General features: G+C 37.5%; 2 protein-coding genes across 2 annotated transcripts; both read left to right on the top strand.

Annotated features, from left to right (window-relative positions):
* The first annotated feature begins 3,907 nt into the window (after positions 1 to 3,907).
* On the top strand, positions 3,908 to 10,203 carry mpv17l2 (MPV17 mitochondrial inner membrane protein like 2). The gene is made up of 5 exons (XM_084723143.1): positions 3,908 to 4,156; positions 6,823 to 6,984; positions 7,343 to 7,419; positions 8,715 to 8,843; positions 9,742 to 10,203. The coding sequence occupies exons 1-5, from the start codon at positions 3,967 to 3,969 to the stop codon at positions 9,838 to 9,840; spliced, it is 657 nt and encodes a 218-aa protein (XP_084579269.1). The 5' UTR covers positions 3,908 to 3,966; the 3' UTR covers positions 9,841 to 10,203.
* A 2,122-nt stretch (positions 10,204 to 12,325) lies between these two features.
* Positions 12,326 to 24,167, top strand: cist1 (colon, intestine and stomach enriched 1). Its single transcript, XM_084722226.1, has 4 exons — positions 12,326 to 12,495; positions 17,223 to 17,597; positions 18,865 to 19,028; positions 23,938 to 24,167. Exons 1-4 carry the CDS (start codon positions 12,435 to 12,437, stop codon positions 23,980 to 23,982), a joined length of 645 nt encoding a protein of 214 aa, XP_084578352.1. The 5' UTR covers positions 12,326 to 12,434; the 3' UTR covers positions 23,983 to 24,167.
* Positions 24,168 to 25,174: the final 1,007 nt, after the last annotated feature.

Genomic DNA, 25,174 nt, shown 5'->3' on the forward strand with positions numbered 1-25,174 from the left:
AATAAATAAATAAAAATAATATAAATAAATAAATAAATAAATTTTGGAAATAAAAAGTAAAATTCTGTATTTTTACACTGATCTATCTATCTATCTATCTATCTATCTATCTATCTATCTATCTATCTATCTATCTATCTATCCACAGCGCCAGTTTTTATTATTATTATTATTATTATTATTATTATTATTTTAAATCTTATTCTCTTTAGACCCAACTAACGCTGACTCTATCGACATTACTTGCTTGTTCGTTACCTAAACGCGAGCGAGTCGACGATTTTATTTTGAAAGAAAAAGTCACTTCCGATCTTTCTGCAACTCCGCCATCTTTACGCAGCCTGGAACGTCGACGTTAAATGAATGACAAGTGGGCGGGATTTTCGTGGCCTCGTAAAAGATTGACAGCCCGCCTGACCAATCCTAAGGTCGCATCGTAACAACTGTTCTCAAAGATTCGGCCTCAAATACTCAACCTGTCATTTATTATTGATGAGCGCTGCCGGAGAGACTGAATTATTGATCAAGAGGTCAGCAATATCCACTGCTGCCATTTCCACCTCATAACAGACACTGTACTTATGATGCTTATTGTAAAATATCATTGCGAAAACATTAATATTATAGGAATATTTTATTAATAGAATACAGTGTTTAAAAAAAATCACAGTCACTATAAAATACATGTTTAGTAGCATACTGTACATGTTTTAGAAAGATCACTTTGACCACAATAAAGCTCATTTTGTAAAACAATAGAACATCTAGGCCTATTAATGAGTTAGAATAAAACTACACAGTATGATCAGTTATAACCTCATTTAAGATATTAAAGAACAATTTGAGTAATATTGATGTTTAGTAATGTATGTATTTTGATTATAAAAGTATGAGTATCATTAGCTCTATTTGATTGCTTGTTTGTTTGAAAGAAAAAAGAAAGAAATAATTTTATTTCAAAAGGTTTTTCAGAGATAATTTACTTTTCTTTTTACTTTTCTTCTTTAGATAAGTTAGATAAATCTTTGACATTTTGAAATTGTTTAGGTGTCTGAAAATTAAATGGGTTTAATTGAAAATACTAAAATATTAACCATTACTCACTTTCACTTCAACAAATTTAGTCAATCAATTTTTATTCAGACTAATGTACTATCTTCAAGTCTAATCCATTATTGTGGGAATTTTACAAGTATGCTTTTTCCTCGTCTTCTTTTTTAAATTCTTTATTAACAGTATACATAGGACAGTATACCAAATAAACATAACTGAAGGGTCAGGGGTAAATTCAAATACATTACATAAAAATATTAAAAGACATACATAAATCAAAAGTTTTAAGAGCCATCTTAGCAGAAAAAGAAATATGCTTTACATAATGTTCTATTTCATAAAAAAAAAACAACAACAACAAAAATGTTTTCTTATTTGTGAATTTACTTTTGTGAATAAATATTGTTAATAGATTCATCAAGAAAAAATATTTGTCAGCGTTCCCCGACAATAAAAAAAAAACAAACTGGTGTGAGAACAATGCCTAAATGAGTGTGGAACTGTTTGTGGATGATCATCACAGAAAGAGAAACATTTACTATTTACATGTGTCTCGAATTTCTGCATTGACTTCTGGTCTGACACTTGTTCCTCCACACCAGCAGGTGGCGCTCACACATTAAACGTCCTGTCTGTCAAAGTCGACTTGTGTCCGTTTCCCCCTGTCCTGAACGTGTTTCCATCCTGTAATTAACAACAGTATATCCCCTTCTTGGTTGTGTAAAGGCTCAGGTAAGGTTGTATCTTTATCGTCAAAGATAACAGGCTGTAGTAAAATTAATACATCGCATCGGGAAACTTATATCGACGAAGAAACAGACTTCGAGTCGACTCTCACCGGTTTCTACCAAGCAGAGAGCTCATTGTAAAATTTAATGTATAATTTTGTGCTCCAGAGGTCAATGTCAGCAGTTGTGTTGCACCAGATAAAACACGGTTGTCTTCGGCTACGTAGCCGTGACAGCCGTGAACTTAATCCTGGTTTAAATCTAGTTAGCCGGGCAGCTTGATAACTGCTAGCTAGCTGGTGCGCGAGGGTCAGTTAACGTCCGCGTGACGTAAATGTCATCACTTGTGGGGTCATCTGCAGTGTCACCGGGCAGGGAGCAAACACAAGCTCTGCACACACATTTCATCAGAACGCACCTTTTCGTATGGAAGTAAAGTCTCTATCAAAGTCACGTACTATGATTGACAACAAAAAGAGAATAAGCTTCTGGATTATTATGAAATGTTTTTCCCTGGTACCTCTAACATTTTAGCATTAACTCTGTGCTTTCCTTGTCTTTCACATTTAATTATTTACTATTTTATATAGCCATAATTTACAGTATTATTGTACATATATTATTGATTAGGGCTGCATAGTTAATCAAAATTTTAGCAGATTCGCAGTATGGCTTTCTACAATTTTCAAAACACAGGAGGTGCAATAATTGTTAAAGGCAAAATGTGTATTAAAAATGTTTAAATTAATGAAGGTCATGAGGCAGAGATGTCCTGTCATACAAATTAACATCTAATATTGTAAATCACATTCCAATTGTAATATCAGTCAAAATAATCCTAATTAGATATTTTTTCAAAATGGTTTACATAAATATATATATATATATTCATTATTGGTATTTCATTTACATGTGCTGTGTTGTTACAACCTGCTTGTTTCCCTGTCAATAAAACAAAAATCTGTGGTACCAAAGCGACAGCAGTTTGAGAAAAAAAAAAAAAAAAAACAGTCAGGGAGCTGGTTCATGAATGCGACAGCATGAGCTTTGAACCTTTTGAACTGTTTCAACACAGTTTGTCTGAAAACAATAACAGCAAATTAACCACAAAAACTGTAATCGGCATGTCACAAGAGAGATTATATTATAAGTATAAATAGGTTAATAAACTGCAAAGAACAGACTGTAATTTATATAATCAGCTGTTCATCAGAGGCCAAACATTCATTTTGTCCTTTTTGTAGTATAGTAGTACTAAAACAAGTAATTTTGGGACCCAGAGGTTGGTGATATAAAGTTCCTAAGAAAATAAAAAGAGGCTTTGGGGATTTACAACCTCTAGAAGCATGCAATAAAAGGAAATTGATAAAGATCGTAAAGATTGTTTTTTATGGTTACTGATAACTGGTGTTTACCTGCTTCTTATGGCTGATGCAGATCATTTAAGTTCATAAAACCTGCAGTTTATACACAGCCGAGGGTAAGAAAGGCTCAGATGTATTGAGCAAAGATGGATGATTTTAATAATGCACAGCTCTGACTAAACCAAATCTAACACACTGATCATTACAACAGATACAAAGAACAGTCATGACTCTTGAAATGTTAAAAAAAAATTCTACTAAAGTACCTAAAAAACTTAATAAATATATTTTGTCATTTGTGTAGCATTTTGCCTAAAAACTAAATTAAATGCTTTGACAGTCTGTCAAGTTTATCAGCTAATACACTGATACAGATATATATCAATATAGCTGTGACAGGCCAATATCAACAGCTGATATTTATTGTGCATCCCTATTTTATAGTTTTTTTTTTTTAATTTGTACATTATTTTATGAAGGTTTCATAGTTTTTAACTGTGATACTAGTTTCAAATACTCACCCAGGTTTTATATTCTATTCTTATTTTTGTGTTTTGCTGTTTTATTTTGTTGTGTAGTTTTATCTTGAAAGGTTGTGGAGGTGCTGACATTTTTGTCTCTAGTTCTCATTGAATATAATAATTGTTAAAAGATTCAGCGTACTTGTAACACACTATGTTTAGGCTGCGTGTTTTACACATTTGGTCAATCAACCTGAAGGCTGTGTGCTGTGCTCTTGAAAAAAAAACTTTTCCACAGAAAGAGACTGAGAGTTGTTTTTCTCCTGCAGATGACATCACTCTGTCTGCAGTCCGTACATCATGCTTCCTCGGGCGGGTAAAGAGTTTCTGGTGCGGATACAGTTTTTCTGGCGACCCTTTTTTCAGGGCCGGTACCTGCTGCTCACCAACACGCTGAGCGGAGGAGGCATGCTGGCGCTGGGAGATATTCTGCAGCAGAGCCGGGAGATCAGCAAGGAACCAGACAAAGTCCGAGACTGGAAGAGAACAGGTGAGAGAAACGTTGAGGCAGGGGGGAAGTTATTGTCGTAATGTGGGAATATCACCATGAACCCTGGATGTGCTGGTGCCTTGTTCCACCTCTGACTGACTGACCTCAGGCTCAATGAAAGGAAATGTAGAGAGGCACCACTGCAAGTCACTTTGGACAAAACAGTCATGTAATGTCCAGGTTTTTGTGACTGAATACTAGGGTCGCAACTTACGAATATTTTTATTATTGATTAATCTGCTGATTATTTGCATGATTAATTGTTTAGTCTCTAAACTTCCAAAAATTGTGAAAATTCTCATTGCAGTGACGTCTTCAAGTTGGTTCTTTTGTCCATCCAACAGTCCAAAACCCAAAGACTTTTTATTTATTATCATAAGTGAGAAAGAAAAGCAGGAAATCCTCTCATTTAAGAAGCTGCATCCAGCAAATGTCTGATACATTTGCTCAAAAAATGACTCAAACAGTTACTGATGATCAGAATAGTAATGAACTAATATTCTTCCAATCTACTAATTGATCGACTGTCTCCGCTTTTTGGCAACAGGGAATTCATATGTAAAAGTGATGAATCTCCTAGAATCAACATTTTCTGGAGCAATAAATCAAACTCTGGCTGCTGTCACAGAACCTCCAGATAATTTGCACAACTGAAGTACTCGTATAAAGATGATTTAGTAAACCCACAATAACTGTCAGGAAATCCGTTTCCTTTGGGAAATTTGCTGGATTCAGGTTCAGCGGAATTTGAATAAGGCAGGTGGCTTGTTGTGAATAAATTCAGTCAGTAGCCTTGTATTGAACAATACGATAAAGTATGATTCAGTGTTTGGTCTAGTTTGGTAAGAAGCTGCTTAATAATCAGGATCTGCTGTGTGTCAGTGTCGTGATTCATCCTCTCAGTTTGTTTAATGGTAATGACCAGCTGCATTTCTGATTTCACAGCCAAATCCATCCTCATTCCCAGGCTGTCAAATTCCTTTTGGAAATTAGACTCAGCGATCAAGTTTCTTACCAGGCTGTAATTGGCCAAAGTGTCCCACCTGGGGTTAAACCTGAGAACAGAGTCAAGAGGAGGAGCAGAAGTCTAGTTTTCTCTCAGACCATTTGAATTACATTATGCTTAGAGGTTATTTTGGAACTTTTACCAAAAATAAATTGCCTGCCTCAGCTTTAACACCCCCTGAAAATCTTGCGTTTGCCGTCCTCCAGTGGTTTCTCTTCTCACCTTGGCGCAGTGATGTACGGGTGTATTTAAGTACTCCATGACATCACTGTTGGGTGTGGTTACTGGAACGACTTAATTTGTGCCCGATCCTGCCAGAACAGGATCCGGCATCTCCCAGACTGGAATCAGCGCCTGTTCGATTGGATCTGATCTTTGTCACCATCAAAATCCTTAAATAAAGTTTGAGTAATATTTAATTGTATCTGATGATTACTGTAAGCCCCACAGCGAAGGGCTTTGTGGTGTGAAATGGTGAAATAACTGACTAAAGTAAGAGGTGGAGAGCTGTTTGTTTAGTTACCAGCGCACACCTATACATCGTGTCATCGTGTTGAACTTGAAAAAATTACACAGCAGCCAGAGAGTTCGCTCCTCCTGTCTGTCCGACTGTCTGTCTTACTGTCTCTCTGCTGTGACTGAGAGTCGCCTCACAGAAGCCTCTCACTGCAAAAACTGCTGAGGGGTTCTAACTTGTAAGATGACTTAAAAAAAAAGATTATTTAGCTATGAACTGCCTCTCTTTCCTCACTTGGAGAAAAAAGTGACCGAACTTCACTTCTGTGTTTCTTCACAGCACCAAAGCTGTGGTTCTTGTGTGCAAAATATAAACAGCTGCTTTTGAGTGATTACTGTGGATGCTGTGATTAATAAATATAAATAAATAATTTCTTTTTTGTGATGCCAGTTTTGTTTAATTTTAAGAGTGAGCACCTATAGGTGAAGTTGTCCGATGTGCTCCAGGCACTAGGGCTGCACGATATTGGAAAAAACTGACATTGCGTTTTTTTTTTTTTAACCCTGTGATATATATTGCGATATGAAAAAATACAGGAATTTTCACCAGATGACTTGAACAGCACTTTATGTTATGCTGCACTGCTGCCATCTTGTGGACAGTTAACCTGCACTGATCCTGCGACTCACTCCATATGCAGGGACGTGGTCCGCTTTGGCAAACTGATTAAGAACGATTGTGATTGGTGGATCGCTGTGTGTCAGTGTGTGTCAGGTACCCTTGAAATTAGATGAGAACACGTTTAGTTCATTTGCCTCCTACATCGCAGGACCTGCAGTGTGACTATTGCGCACACGTACATTGCGATGACGATGCTCAAACGATATATTGTGCAGCTCTACCAGGCACTGTGTATTTTAGATGCATTCTGGGACTTTTTGTCTCCCCCCTGACCTGCTGAAACTACACCCTCTCGGTGCTCTGGGGCCTCCTGATTTAAATGATGTTAAACTTAAGTAAGATCTACAGTTTACAGGTTTAATCTCCATTTTTCAAAACAAAATAGCAAATTCTAAACTAATAAAACACAGTCTACTCAGATCTCCGTCTTTTATTAAAAAATTAAACATGGTATTTTTGTGCAGCTTGTTGCATTTTGAATGGCTGCCTCAATTCTTTTTCCCTTATTTCTTTCCCCTAAAGGTTGCATGTTTGCGGTGGGCTGCTCCATGGGTCCAATGCTGCACTACTGGTACGGCTGGTTGGACAGAGTTTACGTTGGTAAAGCGATGAACACGGTGGGAAAGAAGGTTCTGGTGGACCAGCTGGTTGCCTCACCGACAATCGGGATGTGGTACTTTTTAGGTGAGAAGGATTTTACTGGTACTAAGCTGTCTGCCTCCTTCCTCCCTTAGTGCACACATACACGCCTTAATGTTTGTCAAGGTGTTAGCACATACGCAGTTTCTGTATGACATACTTGAGAGTAAAGAGTCGAAGGTCGTACTTGAAGACGTGGGTGAGGTAAGACGAAAGTCGTCATATGTCAATATCAGAGGTGGTTAGAGTTCAAAAGTCGTCTTCTTTCGTTTGACGTTTTTTGTGACTGTCAGTCATGTTTTATAAGAGTTCAACACTCCTGCAGCCTCTGATCTTATCTGAAGCTGGTTTTGATGTGTGTAACACTGACGCACGTCTGACAGACAACTCTTGTTTATTGCAGGTATGGGTCTCATGGAGGGACACACTTTATCCGAAGGCTGGGAGGAGTTTAAAGACAAGTTCTGGGAATTTTATAAGGCGAGTACACCTGTCGGGGTCTGACCAACAGATAAGTGCACGTCATGTACTCACAATATCATTCACTCATTACATCACATGTTCTTTGTTCTTTAGAAGGTGAGAAGGTAACTTTGCAGCTTTTTGACATTTATAACCACAACTTAAGCTGAACTTGTCTGTGCTCGGGTTCTTTGGTGTTCATGTGAAAGAAAAAGCACCGGCACAGACTTCATTTTTCCCTGTTCAGCTTTCCAGACGTAAAGGACTAAATTTGCTACATTCCACCCGTAATCCTTTAAATTTTAGGGTCACATCAGTTATTTGCTCCCACAAGATACGTCTCCATCAAGCACTAACTGTTCATCTCTTAGTAGGTTTTAGAATGATTGTTTGCGTTTAACCAAAGCTGTTTTATTGCTCTCGCTAATGCTAATTCATTTACACAAACAGTCATCTTATTATCATAAAACACTCTTCAAACTGGACAAAAACAACAGAAAACTCACCAAAACCTCTTGGTTCATCTTTCCGCAATTCCAACAATCACCAACTCTGGTTCAAGATAAACTCTTAATTAATTCAGATGTTAAAATATCAGAGGGCAGGGAGGTCGGACAAGTAGCAGGGAGAAACTGCGTGTACAGCCAGAATTTTTCTGTTAATTAAGTATTTAAGTTGCCGAAAACAGACAGAGTTGGTGAATTCTGGAGCAGTGTGAAATTAGCCAAGACAATTTTGGTGAGTTTTATTTTGTTTCTGTCACGTTTGAATGAAGTGTTTTTTATGATGATAAAATAACTGTTACTGTAAATGGAGTCTGGTGGTTTTGGCGGGAGCAGTAATGCAGCTGTTCCTGGTTTAACAAAACAAATCTAATACTTTAAAAAAGGTCTATGTCTGTAGGTAACCTTTCCATAATGTTGTCTGGCATTTCGAATAACAACCTGAGCCTGTTAATGGCAAAAACAAGCACTTTTAGCATCCTGATTGAAAAATACTGAAGTTACCTTTAAGGAAATAAGCAAAACCAGATGCTAAAATTTCAGGAATCATCAGGTTAACATATTTATTATAAAACAGTACTACCTGTCGGCTTCTCCTCTCAGACAGATTTGTAAAAACAAATGTTGGTTGTTCACCAGCTGAAAGTCACTGATAGAGCGAGTGGTTAGCAGGCCGCTGCCCTGTGTTGATCTCCCAGACTGCTCGGCAGACGGATCAGACTTCCTCCCTCTTCTATGGTTTTTAACAGTGTTTGCGTTGAGTAATCTGTGCCAGTTTGTTTATACTAATCTGTGTTGTTGTTGCCATAGGCTGACTGGTGTGTTTGGCCTGCTGCTCAGATGATCAACTTCTACTTCCTTTCGCCCAAATTCCGTGTGGTGTACATCAACTTTATCACCTTAGGGTGGGACACCTACCTGTCCTACCTCAAACACAGAGTAAGTCAGACACACGGGACATTAAGGGAGATTATTTTACTTACTGAACGACCATTTAACAGCTTTTAGGAAGAGGAGGGCAATATACTGATAATATATTGCTATTGTTAGATAGCATAGAGTTTGGGGTATTGTTATTTCATGACATGACATAAGTGTTTTCTTTTCCTGGTTTCCAGTAACAAGAGACATCTTTATAATATTGTCTCAATATCGAGGTATTAGGTCAAAATTATTGGGATATTTGTTTTGTTCATATCTCACAGCCCTGTTGTTGGGTAGTTTAATCTACCGTGCTGCTTATATTCTATAAAATAATCATATGTTTGCACTATTTGAGAATTTCTGGTATGTTTTTAAAGAAAATGTGTATATCAAGATGTATATCGTATAGAGCTGCAACTATTAAATAATTAATCGATTATTAAATCAATCATCAACTCTTTTGATAATCACGTAATCAGTTTGAGTAATTTTGTTACGAGAAATAAAGACATTTGAGGATTAATCACTTAGTTGAGAAAATAATCGTTCGTTGCAGCCCTCATATTGTATGTTGTGGCCCTATTTTTAGGTTTAATATGCTTTAAAGTTTATGCATGTGATTTGGATCCTTAAACACAGTATAAAATTTATGTAAACAGACAAACATGAGTATATTTTAGAATACTTTTAGCTGGGTTTATATATGTGTATACAATATTCTGTAATGTACAGCACGTCCAATTATAAAAGCTGTTATAAGTACTAAATACTCGATTCTTCTCTCACACACAGTTTGCTGCTCTGCTCCTGTTGTTCACTGTGTCTGTCACAGTTTTCTACTTGTTCAATAGTTAAAAAAGTTAAGTGATTTTGATTGTATTGACGTGTGTATTGGTTTCTGTTGTGCTGACAGGATAACAACCACCCCTCTGCGGTGGCATCAGACAGCGGTGCTGTCGATGTACAGCAGGAAGCTCTCCCACCATCCAAACCTCTGGAGGAGAAAGCTTAGAAATGGAGATAATGCTCAGCTGTGAAGTCGTCCAGCAGAACCAAAAGAACATTTTGCTGTTTTTAGATGTTCAAACTGGTCTCCTGCCATTTTTTGTCAAATGCTGCAACAGGTTGTGTTATTCGGATGCTCCTTTTCCTCGAACAGACTGCTCCTCTCTCAAGTTTAAAGTGACCATATGTCTGTGTCCGGGCTCGGAGGAGTTGTGGAAGTTGAAGTTGAAGTGCTGGAACACTTTTCCCTTCACGTCTGTGGGGTTTTTAAGGCGTCTCTCTCCTGTTTGTTTGTCTATTTATATTAGAATGATGTGCACTCCTGTGGGATCATTCAGGGATGAAGAGCTGTTTCACTGCCTGTCATGATGATGCCTCTGATGGTGGTGGTTTTCTTCTCGTTCAGCGAGACACTAAACAGGCAATTTGTTTCCAAAACTTCTAAAGAAGTATCATCTTTGTTGTGTTGCTGCACCCGAAGATTTAAACTGACAGTCAGAGTAGTATTCTTTTTTATTACTGGGTTGTTTTATGTCAATGGTTTTACATGAAACAATCATATTGGTGTGAAACAGCTTCACTAAAGAGCTGCTGATGTTAGAAGTGTATTTTATTAACCTGCATAAACTTTGCCTTAAATTGTAGACCAGTGCTACACTCTGTTTTATTGCCAAATAATCTCTTGTCTTCAGTTTGTTCTTTTGAGGTACCTATAAACAAAATGGCATGATTGTGATTATTGTTTAATGTATTTTATCGTCTATATTTTTATCATATCAGAATCCTTGACTGTACCTGTAAACTTGACCACTGATGGATTGAACTGTGCCGTAGTTGCAGCAGCTAATTTATGATTGAATTCTTTGTTTATGCAGGTTTGGTGATAAATTAGTTTATGTGATGATAGAAAAAACAGCATTAATGGTGTCAACATGAAAGCTGTGAAATCTGTAGAGCTGTATATGTTAGATTTTATTAAACATCATGGAGTCTTTAAAAAAGATGATTTTTATTGTTGAATTTTGGTATCGTAATTTAAAAAAAAAAAACGGTGACAAGAGGACATTGACATAACATGGAATTTGCCGAATAATATAATTAAAATAAATTCTTTTCTTTCAACTTTTCAAAGTATGTGATGACTTTCCTGTAGCACCTGTTGTCTAATTATACATTTTGTTTGATGAAAATCATACAGCAGTCTTCCCTTTATTAGGTACAGAATCTTTATCGCTGGAATCTTTGAACATAGAAGCTGTTATAAATTAGATAATAAGGAATTCATGAGAAAAGAGAAATCATAAATGTTCATTTCTTATACTCTGGTATGCTCTTTTGTTGTTGTTTTTTTGTTCAATTATTATAACTAAACAGCTGTTGCTCTGATTTTCTTTTTCGTCAAACAGGTGAAATCTGAAACTAAGGACATATATTGTAACTACGAATTTTTGTCATCGTCACATGGCTTTACTGAACCTTTCAAAAACATGGCAATTCAGTTCAGCCTTCTTGTCATATTGCATGCAGGCAAACAGTCTTACAGTACAAGCAGACACAGAGGTAGTGCAAAGGTTTATCTTCAAGGAGCAGAAATAGTCAGAAGTTAAATTTAACTGCTGTACCATTTAATAATGCTGTACATAAGACATAAGAAAACATAAATAAGTCACATAACAAACAAACAGGAGATTAAAGACGTAATATAAATGCTAGTTAGTGTTTAAACCTGCCAAAGTGAAAGTTTTCATGAGTTTTCATGTTTCATTCTAGGTTAGAGACGAGGTTTTCAAACTTCTTGTGGCCAAGTCACACCACAGAGCAAGCCAAAACAAAGCACACCCGTATTCATATAAACACAAAACAGCCTCTATAACCAACCTACGCAGCGGAGGCAATGAGAACTAGCCAATCAGAGGCAGAGTTCTTGAGTTGATGGGGTGAAAAAAAGGCATCTGAATCAGTCAGGACCTTTGATGTATCAATTCCCACGATCCAGCAAGTTTGTGAGTCCCCCTTAGTTAATATGTCCATGTTGTGTTTTTCATGTGTTACAAGACATAACAGGAGCATATTTGTTAATTTTTGAATTCTAAATGAAGGAAAGGTGTTGAACTTATTTTGGAAAACAACCCCAAAAACACAGACACACTTTATTACTTCTTGCAGGGCATTTTAAGTTTTAAGGATTTTTTTTTCAGGGTAGAATTTGCCTCTGTATTGGGAAACCAGTGCATCCAAAGTCCTGTATATTGAATCCCACACCTTTTTTAAAATAACTTGTTTTGAGTCCTCAGCAGCAGAAAACAAGAAAACTGATATAAAAGTCACAGCAGTGCGTTGAAGCCAGTTTAGAATTAAACCTGCGAGCTGCTGCTGTCTGCTGATTAATGGAAATACAAGCAAATTCAGAGCAGTGTTCAAACACTGACTAACCCACCTGAAGATTTGTGTGCACCAGCCCACAGTTCAGAACACTCCTCCTCCTCCTCCTCCTCCTCCTCAGGATCTCAACACATCCTGCTGTCAAGGATGTCGTCTGTGCGTGTGTGCGAACGTGTTTGAATGTTGTCGATATGACCGCCAGCTTCCTCCTCTCTCAACATGCCTGCAACAATGCGCCTCACTGTGCTCGTGTCCCTGTTCTCAGTGACAGTTGTTACAGGTAAGACAACAGTCCATATTTTTACCTGTTGAACTTTTGTCAAACTTTGTCTGAATGTTCTGTTGAAGTTTTATAGAGATGCAAAGTTATGCAAATGGGAAGCTCCCTGCAATGAGAGTGAGGTTCAGCAGCTTTGTCTGACAGTGTGGTGTAGGGTTTCTCTTAATACGATCAACTTTCAACTTTGTATTGTTTATATAAAACCTATAACAGCAAGAGGTATCAATATCTGAGGACAGGAATGTATAAAATACACAGATCTTTATATTCAAGTAACATGTCACTGTGTGTTTGTGTTTTCAGCATTGTGTATGTTTTGTGATTTTTAACATATGAACTGCTTTATTAAATCATAAGAGGCAGGTAAAGTAACTGGGAAGGTCATGTCTGGGTGGAAACTGAAGCAAATATTTGATCAGTGAGAGTGATCCTGAGCTGAACCTACTGTAGTGTCTGCTATTTCTGCAAACACTTTTATGCACACACACACACACACACACACACACGCACATACATGTACACAGTACCAGCTGACTGCCAGCTGTTTGTCTGTATCACCAGTAAACACAAATCATTACCTGACAGACTTTTAATTCATCAAACACTCTGCAGAGTCAACAGCCTCTGATCTGTGCTTTAAGGACAGGAAACGGCTTCTTTAGTTGACTGAACAATCTCACCTCAAGCTTCCTTTACAAGCTGTTTTTACAAGCGTTTGTTCAAATCATAGTATAATAATATATGTATAGCCAGTGTTTGTGATATGATTTAAAGCCCCAGATCTGGGTGGAACAGTTTTGCTGTTTCAAAAGTCAAGACTCAGCTTTGAAGGGCTAGTTTGTTTGTTTTGTCGATGTGGAGTTGCATGAGGTATTTATGGTCACCGTATTTCCTACAGCAGATGACAGTCAACAGAGTCACAGTGTAGGAAGTTAAATGATGTACTGCTGTTGACAGGGTCAGCAGCAAAACATATTTTAGCCACTTAAAACAAATCTATATGATGTGTGCGCAATATTTAAAATATTTTTTCTGCTTTACCTTCATGCCAGACAGACATTTCTAGTGGGAAACTGCTCTTTCATAAGCCAGATATCGCTCTTTCCAAAGCCACCAGATTTCTTTTGGGAAAAAAAAAAGTAATTTCATCTCACATAACCAGGAGGTGGTACTGATACTTTGATTAGTTAGCTTGTTTGTAATTGCCTGACTTTGGTGTTTTCAAAGGTTAATTCGGATTCAGATTCTGGCAGCAACATGGGAATATTCTAAATATTGCATACATTTAAAATAACACCCCAAAATAATTTACATTTTTGCCTCTGGCCTGAAGTCCTATTTATCCATCTAGACTGTTCTGATGTGAGTTGCAGAGTTTTGGAGATGCGGTCTGCAGATGTCTGCTTTCTCGACAAAATAATGGGACTAAGTGGCACTCAGCCTGTTCTTACTCAAAGCACCAAAAAATACATTTGAAAAGTTCAAAACCAGCGCTTCTTTCTAGAAGTCATAATCCCTTTACTCAAGATAATCCACAGACCCTGCTGGGAGAAATTTCATGTAGGAACTACTTTTTTTCTAGTAAGAAGAAAGTAGTTCCGGTAGGTTCTACTGCAGACAGAAAACTGAAACAAACTGCTCACAACAAGGTGTGTGGAAAACTTTGAGGAAGAGAGTCATAATTTCCAGAAAGAAACATTGCTGTTGAGTTTTTCAAATGTATTTTTGGTGCTTTGAGCACAGCAGGACTTCCTGTTTGGTCTCATATTCTTTTAGGTGGCTAAAATGCATTTTGCTGTCCACAGCGGTACATTGCTAATCTTCTTACACCAGTTCTCTTGCTGTTTCTTCAAACTGACTTTAGGTAATATCCTGACTATCTATAAGAACCTCATACAACCCCCTTTCAAAAAAACCAAACTATCCCTTTAAATATCACTGGTTGCTGTGTTAAACGGGGCCCCAACCTGAAGGAGGGCCACTGAAATATCTAGACTACTTGTTCTCAAATTTTTTTCTTGCATGACCTCCTTCAGAGGCCAAAAAAAAAATAAAAAAAAATCCAATTTTCCCACCTCACATTTTTTTTTACCAATCATTAATAAAGTGAAGGAAGCAACCAGTAAAAAAGAATCCAAGTTAATTTTAGTAGCATTAAAGGTCAGCATGACTGGATCTTATTTGTTTATTTTTCCTACAAAAATCATCTTCAGTCAGCTTTGTTTCACTCCATACTTTTCCACTTGTCATCCACACCCCCCCCCCCCCCTCTGTGGTTCTGTGCCTCTCAGGAGGTTTTCCCCACAGCTGGAGAACCACTGATCAAGACAAAAAGGTCCTCCAAAGTACATTTTAGTTTATACTTTGCTTCCACACTGCCCTGCTTTTACAACTTGCTTTAGATAAAACCAAACCACAGTACACAACTATTTTATAGCGTGAGACAAACAAGATGAAGCACAAATGTAATTTTCCACCATTTAAAGCATGCGGCTTCCTTAAAACTCGTTTAATGAGTTAATAAATGTTGGAAGTGTGTTTTGGATGAGTGGACATTGAAATAGACGTAATAATGTTGGTGTGTTGGTGTGGGAGATGAGAGAGAGACAGTGAGGATCGTTGAGGATCACGATGTGAATGAGCCTTGGACTTAACCAGAAGTACTCCGGTAAAAACTATCAACACCACAGTGTAGAAATACTCAGTTAGTAAAAGGAGTCATTGATGATTTTGTAAATACCTTCATAGCACAGCTAAGTGTTGCTAAATGACGCTCTGGGCAGCAGCTGGTAGCTGGTGATTATTTACCTTGGCGGGGCCACAGACTCCTGCTTACACACTGACAATATTGTTGTTTAGTTTGGTGCTGTAAGCTTCACCTCCGACTACAGACACTTTTACACTTTTCTCTCCAAGCAGACAGATCCTGAGGAAAACAAACATTTAAATGCAACATAAATGCTGAATCATTCCCATTTTTCATAAACATAATAAAATATCATCTTGACTGTCATATTCTACTACTCTGCTTGATGCTTAAACACCTGTTGCTTCTGTGATAGTTACAGCAATATAAATATGAAACTGTTCCAGTGGTGGAATGTAAATACATTTACTGAAGTACTATACTGTAAGTGCCTACCTCAGTTTTCCATTTTTATGAAACTTTAATTCAGTTCGGTATGTTTTATATTCATGAATGTAGGAAAGACAACACTGCCAAAGCGTCTTTATTTTTATTTACTTTATACGTCTACTCCACAACATCTTAGAGGCAAATATTGTACTTCGTACTTTTTTTTTTTACTACATTTGTCTGACAGCTTTAGTTGCTATTATTTTACAGACAACAGTTTTTCATACCCTTCCTGTCCACCAGATCTGGCGATTTTGAATTCTACAACATCTGAATAAACTATTTAAAAACCCTCCTGGGTCGGCTGGAAAATGCTTCGCCATAAAGCTGAAAACAGGCCTGTTTTTCTGGTTTTGTAGACATGATGCATGGCTGTAGATTAAACTACCATACAGTATATAAAGTGGTTAAGATTAGCTCAAACTTAAACATCTACAGCAGGAAAATGCAGCATAACCATTAACGTAACTGTAATATTAATGTAAAAACATCATATATGATAAATAAACACTGACAAGCACCATTTTACTGCAGAATGCATTTATTTTTGCTGATAATACTTACATACCTTCACTTAAAGTAGAATATGTGGGATTTTCCAATTGCTGTTTGTAAACGCACCATTGAGGTAGTTGATTGTTGAGTTTCACTCACAGGATGTCAAATACAGAAGGTTCGGGTTGGTCAAACGTCCTGAACACAACAAAATAATGAGAAAAGGAGAAGCTACAGGATGAGCACCGTCTCTGTGAATGCAGACACAGTCACACAGTCCTGATCCCAGTAATGATTGAGTGGGATTATTTAAGAGGATGATGCTTTTTTTTGGTATAATCCTCAATAATTTGTCTTTAAGTAAGGTTTTGAATAAAGTTGGAGCTCACAGTTGTGCAGTGTTGCTCCCTCACTCACATTAGACCTATTTTAATACTTAACTTCACTTTAAATGAGTGACCTAAAGTCTCGGCTTCAGTAATCATAAACTACAATCACTGATTGTGCGAGAAATATAAACAGGGACCCTCCCTTGTGAGCTAACCAGTTACTCATGACTGTTACTATTGTTTTTTTTTTTTTGTTTATGCCTCCGTTTTAACATCCACTTACTTGCATGAGCTGGAGGTGGGATCATGAGGAAGCTAATGTTGAAAGTGCGTATTGCACTGATGGCACCTATTAGGAAAGACGATACAACAGGTAAAACCTACTTCATTAGATCACTTTAAATCAAACTAACTTAAAGTTTGTTTGCTCTAAATTAAGATTTGTGGCTGATGAGGGGACCTCAAATGCCAGTTTTTCAAATTGCCTGAAACCTGTACATATTTTCAGCTTGTTAGTTTGCTCAGCTCAGCTCAATAAATGAGTGGGAAAATTGCAGTACTGTGTTTGAGCATGCTGTCATCAAATGGGCCCATAGTCTCCTGTGCAAAGGACACATAATTCCCAGCTACATCTCTGCCTTTAGGTTAAAATATCAGCTGTTATCTTCCTTTAAAAAGCCAACAAACACTCGCCACTGGCTTTATCTTGATCAGGCGTGAATGCTGCTGTGAATCATCAGTTTCTCATTATGTTTGTTTCTTTGCAGGCGCCATCACTACAACTAAGGAAGGGATGGTTACAACCACAACAGCTGCACATCCCACCACCAGTTTGACTACAACAAAGACAAATGATGTCAGTTTATCCACTGTGGCAACCCCCCAAAACACACACCAGCCTCCAACAACAACACACCACATTACCACTGTTGTGACTTCAGAGAACGTGTCATCGTCGCCTCCGCCCTTGACTTCACCTCAAACACCCAACGGGACAGAGAATACAACTGCCAGCCGTCCTCCTCAGACTGCATCCACCAATCACACGTCCAACGAGACAGTTTCCCATGGATCGACACTCCCACCAACATCGAAATCAACAAACGTCACCACGGCCACCACCGTAAACACAACCAGCCCAGGTCAGACTACTGCCGGAGCTGAGGGCGAAGGCTGTCTTCATTCTGAGTCACTAAAATCTTGCAACATTTTCAAGTTAAAATGGTCTCTTTGAGGTTTGTTGTAGTCAAATAGGTCACTTCAACAGCTCTGCAGAGTTTCATTTAGCAGTAAAAAAAAAAAAAACAGAATGCTGATGACCTTTATTCAAGTCAAAGCTGCATGGGTCCATTTTTGGTCACTGGGGGGCAGAAGATCTTTAAAACTGGCCAACAGACATAAGAGAAAATGATTTCTGTCCTCACTCTGTGTATAGATGCATAGCTATGCAGCGAGCTAAACAGTTCCAGTAAAAGTTGAAGACAGCAGATGAGCTTTGAGGTTTTTTACCGGAAACAAGTAAACGATGACATACCACAAGTTAGACCCAAGAATAGACTGTCAAATTAGTTAGCTACTATTGCTCATGCAAAAAAGAAACAAAGTATGACCAGTAACGCTAAATATTAAGTCCCTATAGAAAGTACAGCATGGTAATTAATCTAGTAGACATACACAGTCCACAAGAGAGTAAAATACACAAAAGTAAGCCCAGCAGTAGTAGCCTGACTCAGGTAACTCCCAGTTAATCCAAATATGGAAAAACTGGTGGAGCATAACAAGAGTGGCTGGCCACCTGTGACAGCACCAACTAGTCACTCAAAGCGGGTGCATAACTTTAATTATGCATAACTTTAAGCCTTAATATAATTTCAACAGGTGAGTTCTATAAAAACTAACCCACTGTACAGTTGTCATGAATGGGGAAATTAGTTTTAGAGACCACGTTGTAAACATGTTAATTTCTGCTGTAAAGCTGGGCATTTAGTACGGTGGCAAATGAGGATTGAGGAACTGCAGTTATTGACACGTCTATGTTGGCTTCATTTTCCAGGCTGCCACTTGGGGAAACATTATTAGCAAGGCATTAGCCTCAGCCAGCTAGAGGTTAGTTTAGTTTGCAGTAAACTGATTGTGGGAAACTAAGATTAAATTCTACAAAATCATTCACTACACAGCCAATAACAAAAGAGTGCCTAAAGATAATTCTCAATCAAAGGTATTAGAGGGAAATATAAAAAATTGCTGTGATGGAATTTTAGCAACATAATTTTCCACAGAAACCAACTGCTGGTGTCACAATAGATTCATTTAATTTCTTTTTCTACACCCTCTTTATTGACAGAAATACAGTTTATCAAGTTTGTTGCGTAGTTTGGAAGGGAACATTTTTGTTTCTGTCACCCTCAGGTCTTTCTCACGACTGGGGAAAAGGTGACTTGGCAGCAAATCCTGGCCTTGTTGCCATCCTCTGCATCTTCTGTATCGTCTTAGCCCTCGTGCTGGTGGTTGTCACCGTGAAATGCATCCGATCACCAAGGTCCAACTTCGAAAGGCTTGACGATGTGCCAATGGTGAGTTAAAAGACAGTAAACTGATGTTTTAAAGGTGCAATAAGTACAAATTTTAGTTTAAAACATTAAATGATCAACAGAATGTCAAGAAATAATGATTTTGACAATATCAGGGACGTCTGTGTATTGTCCACTGAAGTTAGCATGCTAACCAGCTAACCAACAAGTTACTTCCCTGGTGTTCCAGACCACTAGTTGCCCTGCTGACTGTGCTAACTAGCAGCAGCTACAGTTAGCAGCAGTTAGCTCTGCTGCCCTCTTTGTCTGGAGTAAAAAGTCAACAGATGGGCGAGTCCTACTGTACGTATTGAGGCTTGAACTGTTTTAAAACAGATTATAAAGACATTTGACAATTTTTCTGCTTTTTAACTACTTAAATGGCATTGAATCTTCACATAAGCGGTTACATAAAACATTTGGATGAAACAAACAAAAAATATTATATATTTGTTGTCAGACATGTTAGCTTGGTTAGTTCAGGCTGAAAAGCTCAACAACTATTGGATGGATTGCCATCGACATTCATAGTTACTATATTTCATCGGGTACCTTCATCAGTTCAATATGATAATTTGTCCAATAGATTTATGATCACATACCTGCAGAACAAATTAAATTTCCACCAGCCTCAGCTGTACTTTGTGTTTAGTGGTAGTTAGTATTAAAGTTCCCAGGAAACAGCTAGCAGATTACTTATTGGACCCTGAGGCTGAGTCACGGCTAACTGAGCTAACAGCAGTTAGCAGTTACCTAAGTTACTTTAGCAACAAGTAAAGCTATCTTTCTAACAGAAGACTCTGTGAACCACCTTGGTACTGTAGTCCCTGTTAGTCTCGGAACAAGCTAACATGCTACTTAGTCTAAAATGATGATCATGGTAGCATTATACCTGCTAAATATCAGCAAGTTAGCATTGTTATTGTGAGCATGTTAGCATGCTGATATTGTTTTATATTGCATGAATTTTCTTTAATTTGATAGCCAGATTCTTGATTCTAGAAATGACGTTTTGGCACGATATGACAAACTTCTGTAACTATTGAACATTTAATACACACATTTAGATGAGACGTGCATATCAACTACAAGTGACAGTGGAGACTAAGAACCAAGCTGACATACACGGTAAACAACAAGAAGATATAGTAGTGTGGTTCTGCTTTGTTTATGAGCAAGTTGTCTGGTATTTCCACCAGCAGGGGGCAGCATTTACTGGTGACTGTGTGATTTCAGCATGAGCAAGGTGTGACTGGCAGCCGCACAGTGTCTTGCTCTGCGGGGAATTGAACTTTAAACCCTGGTATTGTACAGGACAAGGCTTTTCAACTGCCGTGTGTCATTTTTCTCATTTTCCTCTCAGCAGTCAGCACAGAGGTTTGCTGTTCTCTCTTTTACACAAACAGGAAACCTGACTGTATTGTCAGCGTGTGAAAAAGTCTTAGAAACAGGACAGTGGGTGGTGAGCATGTAATGACAAAGCGCTGTGATCAGAAATTAAAGCTTATACTGACACTCCATCGATGCGTTGCCAAGTACTCTCAGCATCCTGGACTCTTCAGATGTCATTTCAGGTGAAAATGTAACCAAGAATCGGGTCTCCACCATGACAACAGAGATTTCTCTCCAGAGACAAAAGCAAAACACTATAGAATATAATGATAGTTGTCAGCTATCTATAAATCTTTATTGCCATATGACTGTGGCCACTATTAAGCGCTTCCAGGATATTGTGTCGACTGGACAGAGTGTACAGCTTATGAACATACACAGCAGCATGGCCAAGAACGTATGGGTCCAAACACAAACAAACTCAGCAAACTCAGCATGAAATGATGAGCAGACAACTTCCAGGTTTAATAAGTGACAAGACTACAGCATATAGTGTTTTTTTTTAAAAGGTAACTGTTTGTGGTATTTTGTGCAAACTGTCAGATTTCCTGCCTGTTGAGTTTCAAAACAAAATAAAACACATCTTCACACTGTTTTGCACTTTAAAATTTTAACTGATTATCACACTGCAGTTGTGGTGTGAAAACACAACAATATTCCATTAAAAACATATTATCAAAACTGAAAACACAACATTTACCAAAATGTAAAACATAGGGACAACAGTCGGTTTAGTTTAGTTTACAACCCAGAATGCAATGATTCGAAAATCCTTTTCTACCTATTTTAATTGAATCCAGTAAAATGACAATATGACTGATTCATTTTATTCTCCTTTGTAAATATTCACTTAATTATGAATTTGTGTTTAACAACACTCAGTAAGAATATGGGAACTGAAGACACTAGTTTTGAAGTTTTCAAAGTAGAATTCTTGCTCAATATACGACTTTAGTTGCTCAACAGTTCGGGGTCTCTGTTGTTGTATATTGTGCTTCCTAATGCATCACACATTTTCACTGGGACTCAGGTCTGGACTGCAGACAGGTCAGCCTAGTGAATCTTTCTTTTAGAAGGAAGCTACACTGTTGTAACACATGCAGAATATTTTTCTTGGCATCGTCTTGCTGAAATAAGCAGAGTTGTCCCAGAAAATGATGTCATCTGGATGGCAGCATATGTTGCTCCAAAACCTGTATGTACCTTTCAGCATAAGCCAGATTTTGAAGTTAGTGCTGGTAGCAATCTGGATGATCCTTTTCCTCTTCAACCTGGAGGTCACCACGGCCACGATTTCGATGGTTTTTAATGCAATGCCTCCGGAGGCATCAAATGTCAAAGATATTCAATGTTGGTTTTTTTCAGCCTTGCTCCTCACATGCAGTCATTTCTCTGGATTCTCTGAATCTTTTAATGATATGATGGATTGTAGATGTTAAAAAGTTGTTCTTTAACTGTTGGACTATTTGCCCATGTAGTTTTTCCACAGAAATGATGAACCTCACCCCATCCATGCTTGTGAATGACTGAGCCTTGCAGGGATTCCCCTTTCATACTCAGTCATGATACCATCACCTGTTACCAATGAGCCGTTTTATCTGTCAGATATTCCAAACTGGTGTTTTTTGAGCTTTCTAAACTTTCTGAGTCTTTTGTTGCCCCTGTCCTCACTTTTTTTTTAAACATGTTGCAGGCATCAAATTCAGAATAGGTGTATATTTACAAGAACAATAACATTAATCAGGTTGAACATCAAATATCTTGTCTTTGCGCTGTATTCAATTGAATATTGGTCGAAAAGCTTTTATATATGTTTTGCTCAGTGTCCTAGCTATTTTGTAATCAGAGTTGTAGTTAAGTTTGCTCATTTCAGTGTGTACTCTCCAAAAACAGTTTTTCAAAACATCTTACTTAACTTTCTTTACCTGCCTGTTTCTTAATAACAACATCAAATAAATACAGATGGCCTTTTTTCTTTTCACAGATCACTAAATATTCAACAATACACTATTAAATACAGTCAGACAGTCATCTTAACATAAATATTACTCGGTAAGCTCATAATATCCCGTTATTTTCCATCTATAAAGTTTTCTAAGTCGAATAATATCTGAGCAACATTTTAAATCATCGTCCAGGGAATTACACAGTTTCACTCAATATATTAGAATACACAACATGCATATGACCCTTTGAAATTAAATTTCCTTCTATGATCTTCGTCATTTGATCTTAATAGAAACATCATCTGTAGATTTTCATGATTTCATGATTAGACAGAACACAAGTCAATTCAGAGTTCTTGGAAAACTTTTGTCAGAAATACTATTTAACACCCACGGCTGCGTCGATTAGGTCAGTCACTTCCGTTTTTGTCTTGACAATCTTACCGTCGAGGTGGTGAGTGTGAGACAGCAGGGGAAGGACCCAAATGCAGACAGTGCACCACAGAGATCGTTCAGGGGTTTATTGAGAATGCAAAGCTAAGCAGGCTTACAGTGCAGGCAGACAGACAGGTACAGGTTCCCAGGTGCAGGTTTCGAGTTTCCAGCACAGATAATCAGATAAGCATGTAGATGAGCAGGTATAGGTGGCTCAAAAGTAAATACATGGACACAAAGACATTACAAACGTAAACAGTCTGACTCTGACAGAGGAAAAAAGGCTGATGTAAGTGTTGACGGGCAGATAACAGGTGTGTAGATGGAAAGGTATTCAGCACTAGTTATTCTGATGTTTTGTGATGCCTCATTGAATTGCTGGACGTAAATTTCAGGGGTTAGAAGTTGCGGTGTAGGTTCTCACAATTAAAAAAAATCATCTCTGCTAATTAGGCTTCATAATACTGACTGATTTAGAGATTAAAAATACGGCGCAATCATTTGCATTTCAAACATTTTTGTTCTCATCTGCTGTCCAAACACATTTAATTCATTTTTACCCGTGCCTGTTAATTTATAGAATAGATTTTTTTTTTTACCCATCATGCTTTTGTTATGGGTTTCAACTCAAGGATGGCAGGTCTGGAAACTTTGTGACACTTGCAAGGTCATTTCCTGTTTCTGTCTTGCAACTCCTTGGTAATCTTGTTTCTGTCAATCTTAAGTGTTTTCTAGGGTTAGAATGAAGATTTTGATAATTGTGATATTCTGAAAGCATATTGAGAATAACAGTAAATGAGTAACTTCTGTCAAAATATCTCCTCATTACTTTAACTTCTTCTTCCTTCCTTTCAAACTTACCTTTGAATATGTGCAACAACACTGCAGAGAAGTTACAAAGAAGAAAGTAAGTCAGGAAACAGGAAATGATGTTGACCTTCACCCTTAATGTAAAGCAGCACACAGCTATGCACACTCACTGAGTATGACTGATGAATCACACTTGAGTTTATCGCAGTTAAAACAGGTTTGTAACACCAGACATCCTTACAGATATTTTATCAACACACTGGTTGCACTTTATTACAAATATGTTTTGTTCATTTTAACCTGTTTTCTGTCTCGTCTCATCTCTCCAGGGCAAAATGAGTGAGGAGTCTCCGTTTGCTCAGTACTCAAAATGACAGAGGAAACTTCATCAGACTCAGAAGTGGAGGAGAAATCCCGTCTGCTGTATGTTTCTGGACAGAAAAAACCCCACAGAAATATCACTGTTAAAATAGCGATGACAAGAAAAAGAAAAGTTTTACGTTATTCTCCCAGGCACTTTTGTCAATGACCTTGCCTCAGTTTTGACCTTTGACCTGCTGCTTTTAATTCTGCTGATTTAACCTCTGAGGCATGTTGCACTAACGCTTCCTCCTTCTTTTGAAAAGAGAATCAGCCTAAATCGTACAAATGTATATGTAATATTTCCCAAATTGGTGACGTACGTCCCTGTAAGCACTTACAGTTCTTAATTGCACTCTTACATGTAACAAGTGATGCTATATGGATAAGTGTCTGTTATGATTTGGGGGTTTGTGTCTTCAGCAGTGCACAGGAAGACATATTCCAGTGTTATCTGCATGTGCAAATGTCTTTTTGGGGCAAATGGAATGTATAATTATGTATGATGTTATTTATTGCCATCTGTGATGTATAAATAATGTATTCCCTGGTCTGAGGCCTCCTCCAGTGCAGATTGTAGTTTATGTTCTACAAACAGTTTTCAGATGAAGAAATAAACTCATTGGTTATATAATATTAAATTATTAATATTTAAATAATAATAATCAGAAGAATAAATAAATGAATGACTCGATAAATAAGTTAATATGCCAGTAAATGCACCAAAATGATATAAGAAGAAATGTTGGTATTAATTTGTGAAATTACATTACATAAATTGATATTTCTGTTTTAATTTGTTTCTTTATTTACCTTTGTATTCATTTCCAGATTTCTATCTCTAGCCCAGAAATAAATAAGTTTGGAGAAATATATATGGGGGAAATGAAATAAAACAGGGAAATAATATAAAGATAAGTAAATACAGAATCAAATTAAAACATTTTACCGATGATTTGAAAAAGCCTACTATTTTTGGTCCACCATAATTTTGTCTTGCTGATCTGGGAAATTCAAATGTTTTAGCTTTGTTGGCTCCTCTGCTGAACTGTAATCCTAGCCAGTTAGATTATTCATGCCTTTAATAAATAGGAACAAGATCAACTGTTGTATTTCATCACATTTTGATTAAATAGTTTTCATTCTGAATATCTCTTCATGCTGAACTGTGTCTTATCTGTGTGGCAAAGATGTTCTCGTTCATTC

The sequence above is a fragment of the Lutjanus erythropterus genome, chromosome 7 (assembly GCF_056507025.1).
Source record: "Lutjanus erythropterus isolate fLutEry1 chromosome 7, fLutEry1.hap2, whole genome shotgun sequence".
NCBI classification, from domain to species: domain Eukaryota; kingdom Metazoa; phylum Chordata; class Actinopteri; order Lutjaniformes; family Lutjanidae; genus Lutjanus; species Lutjanus erythropterus.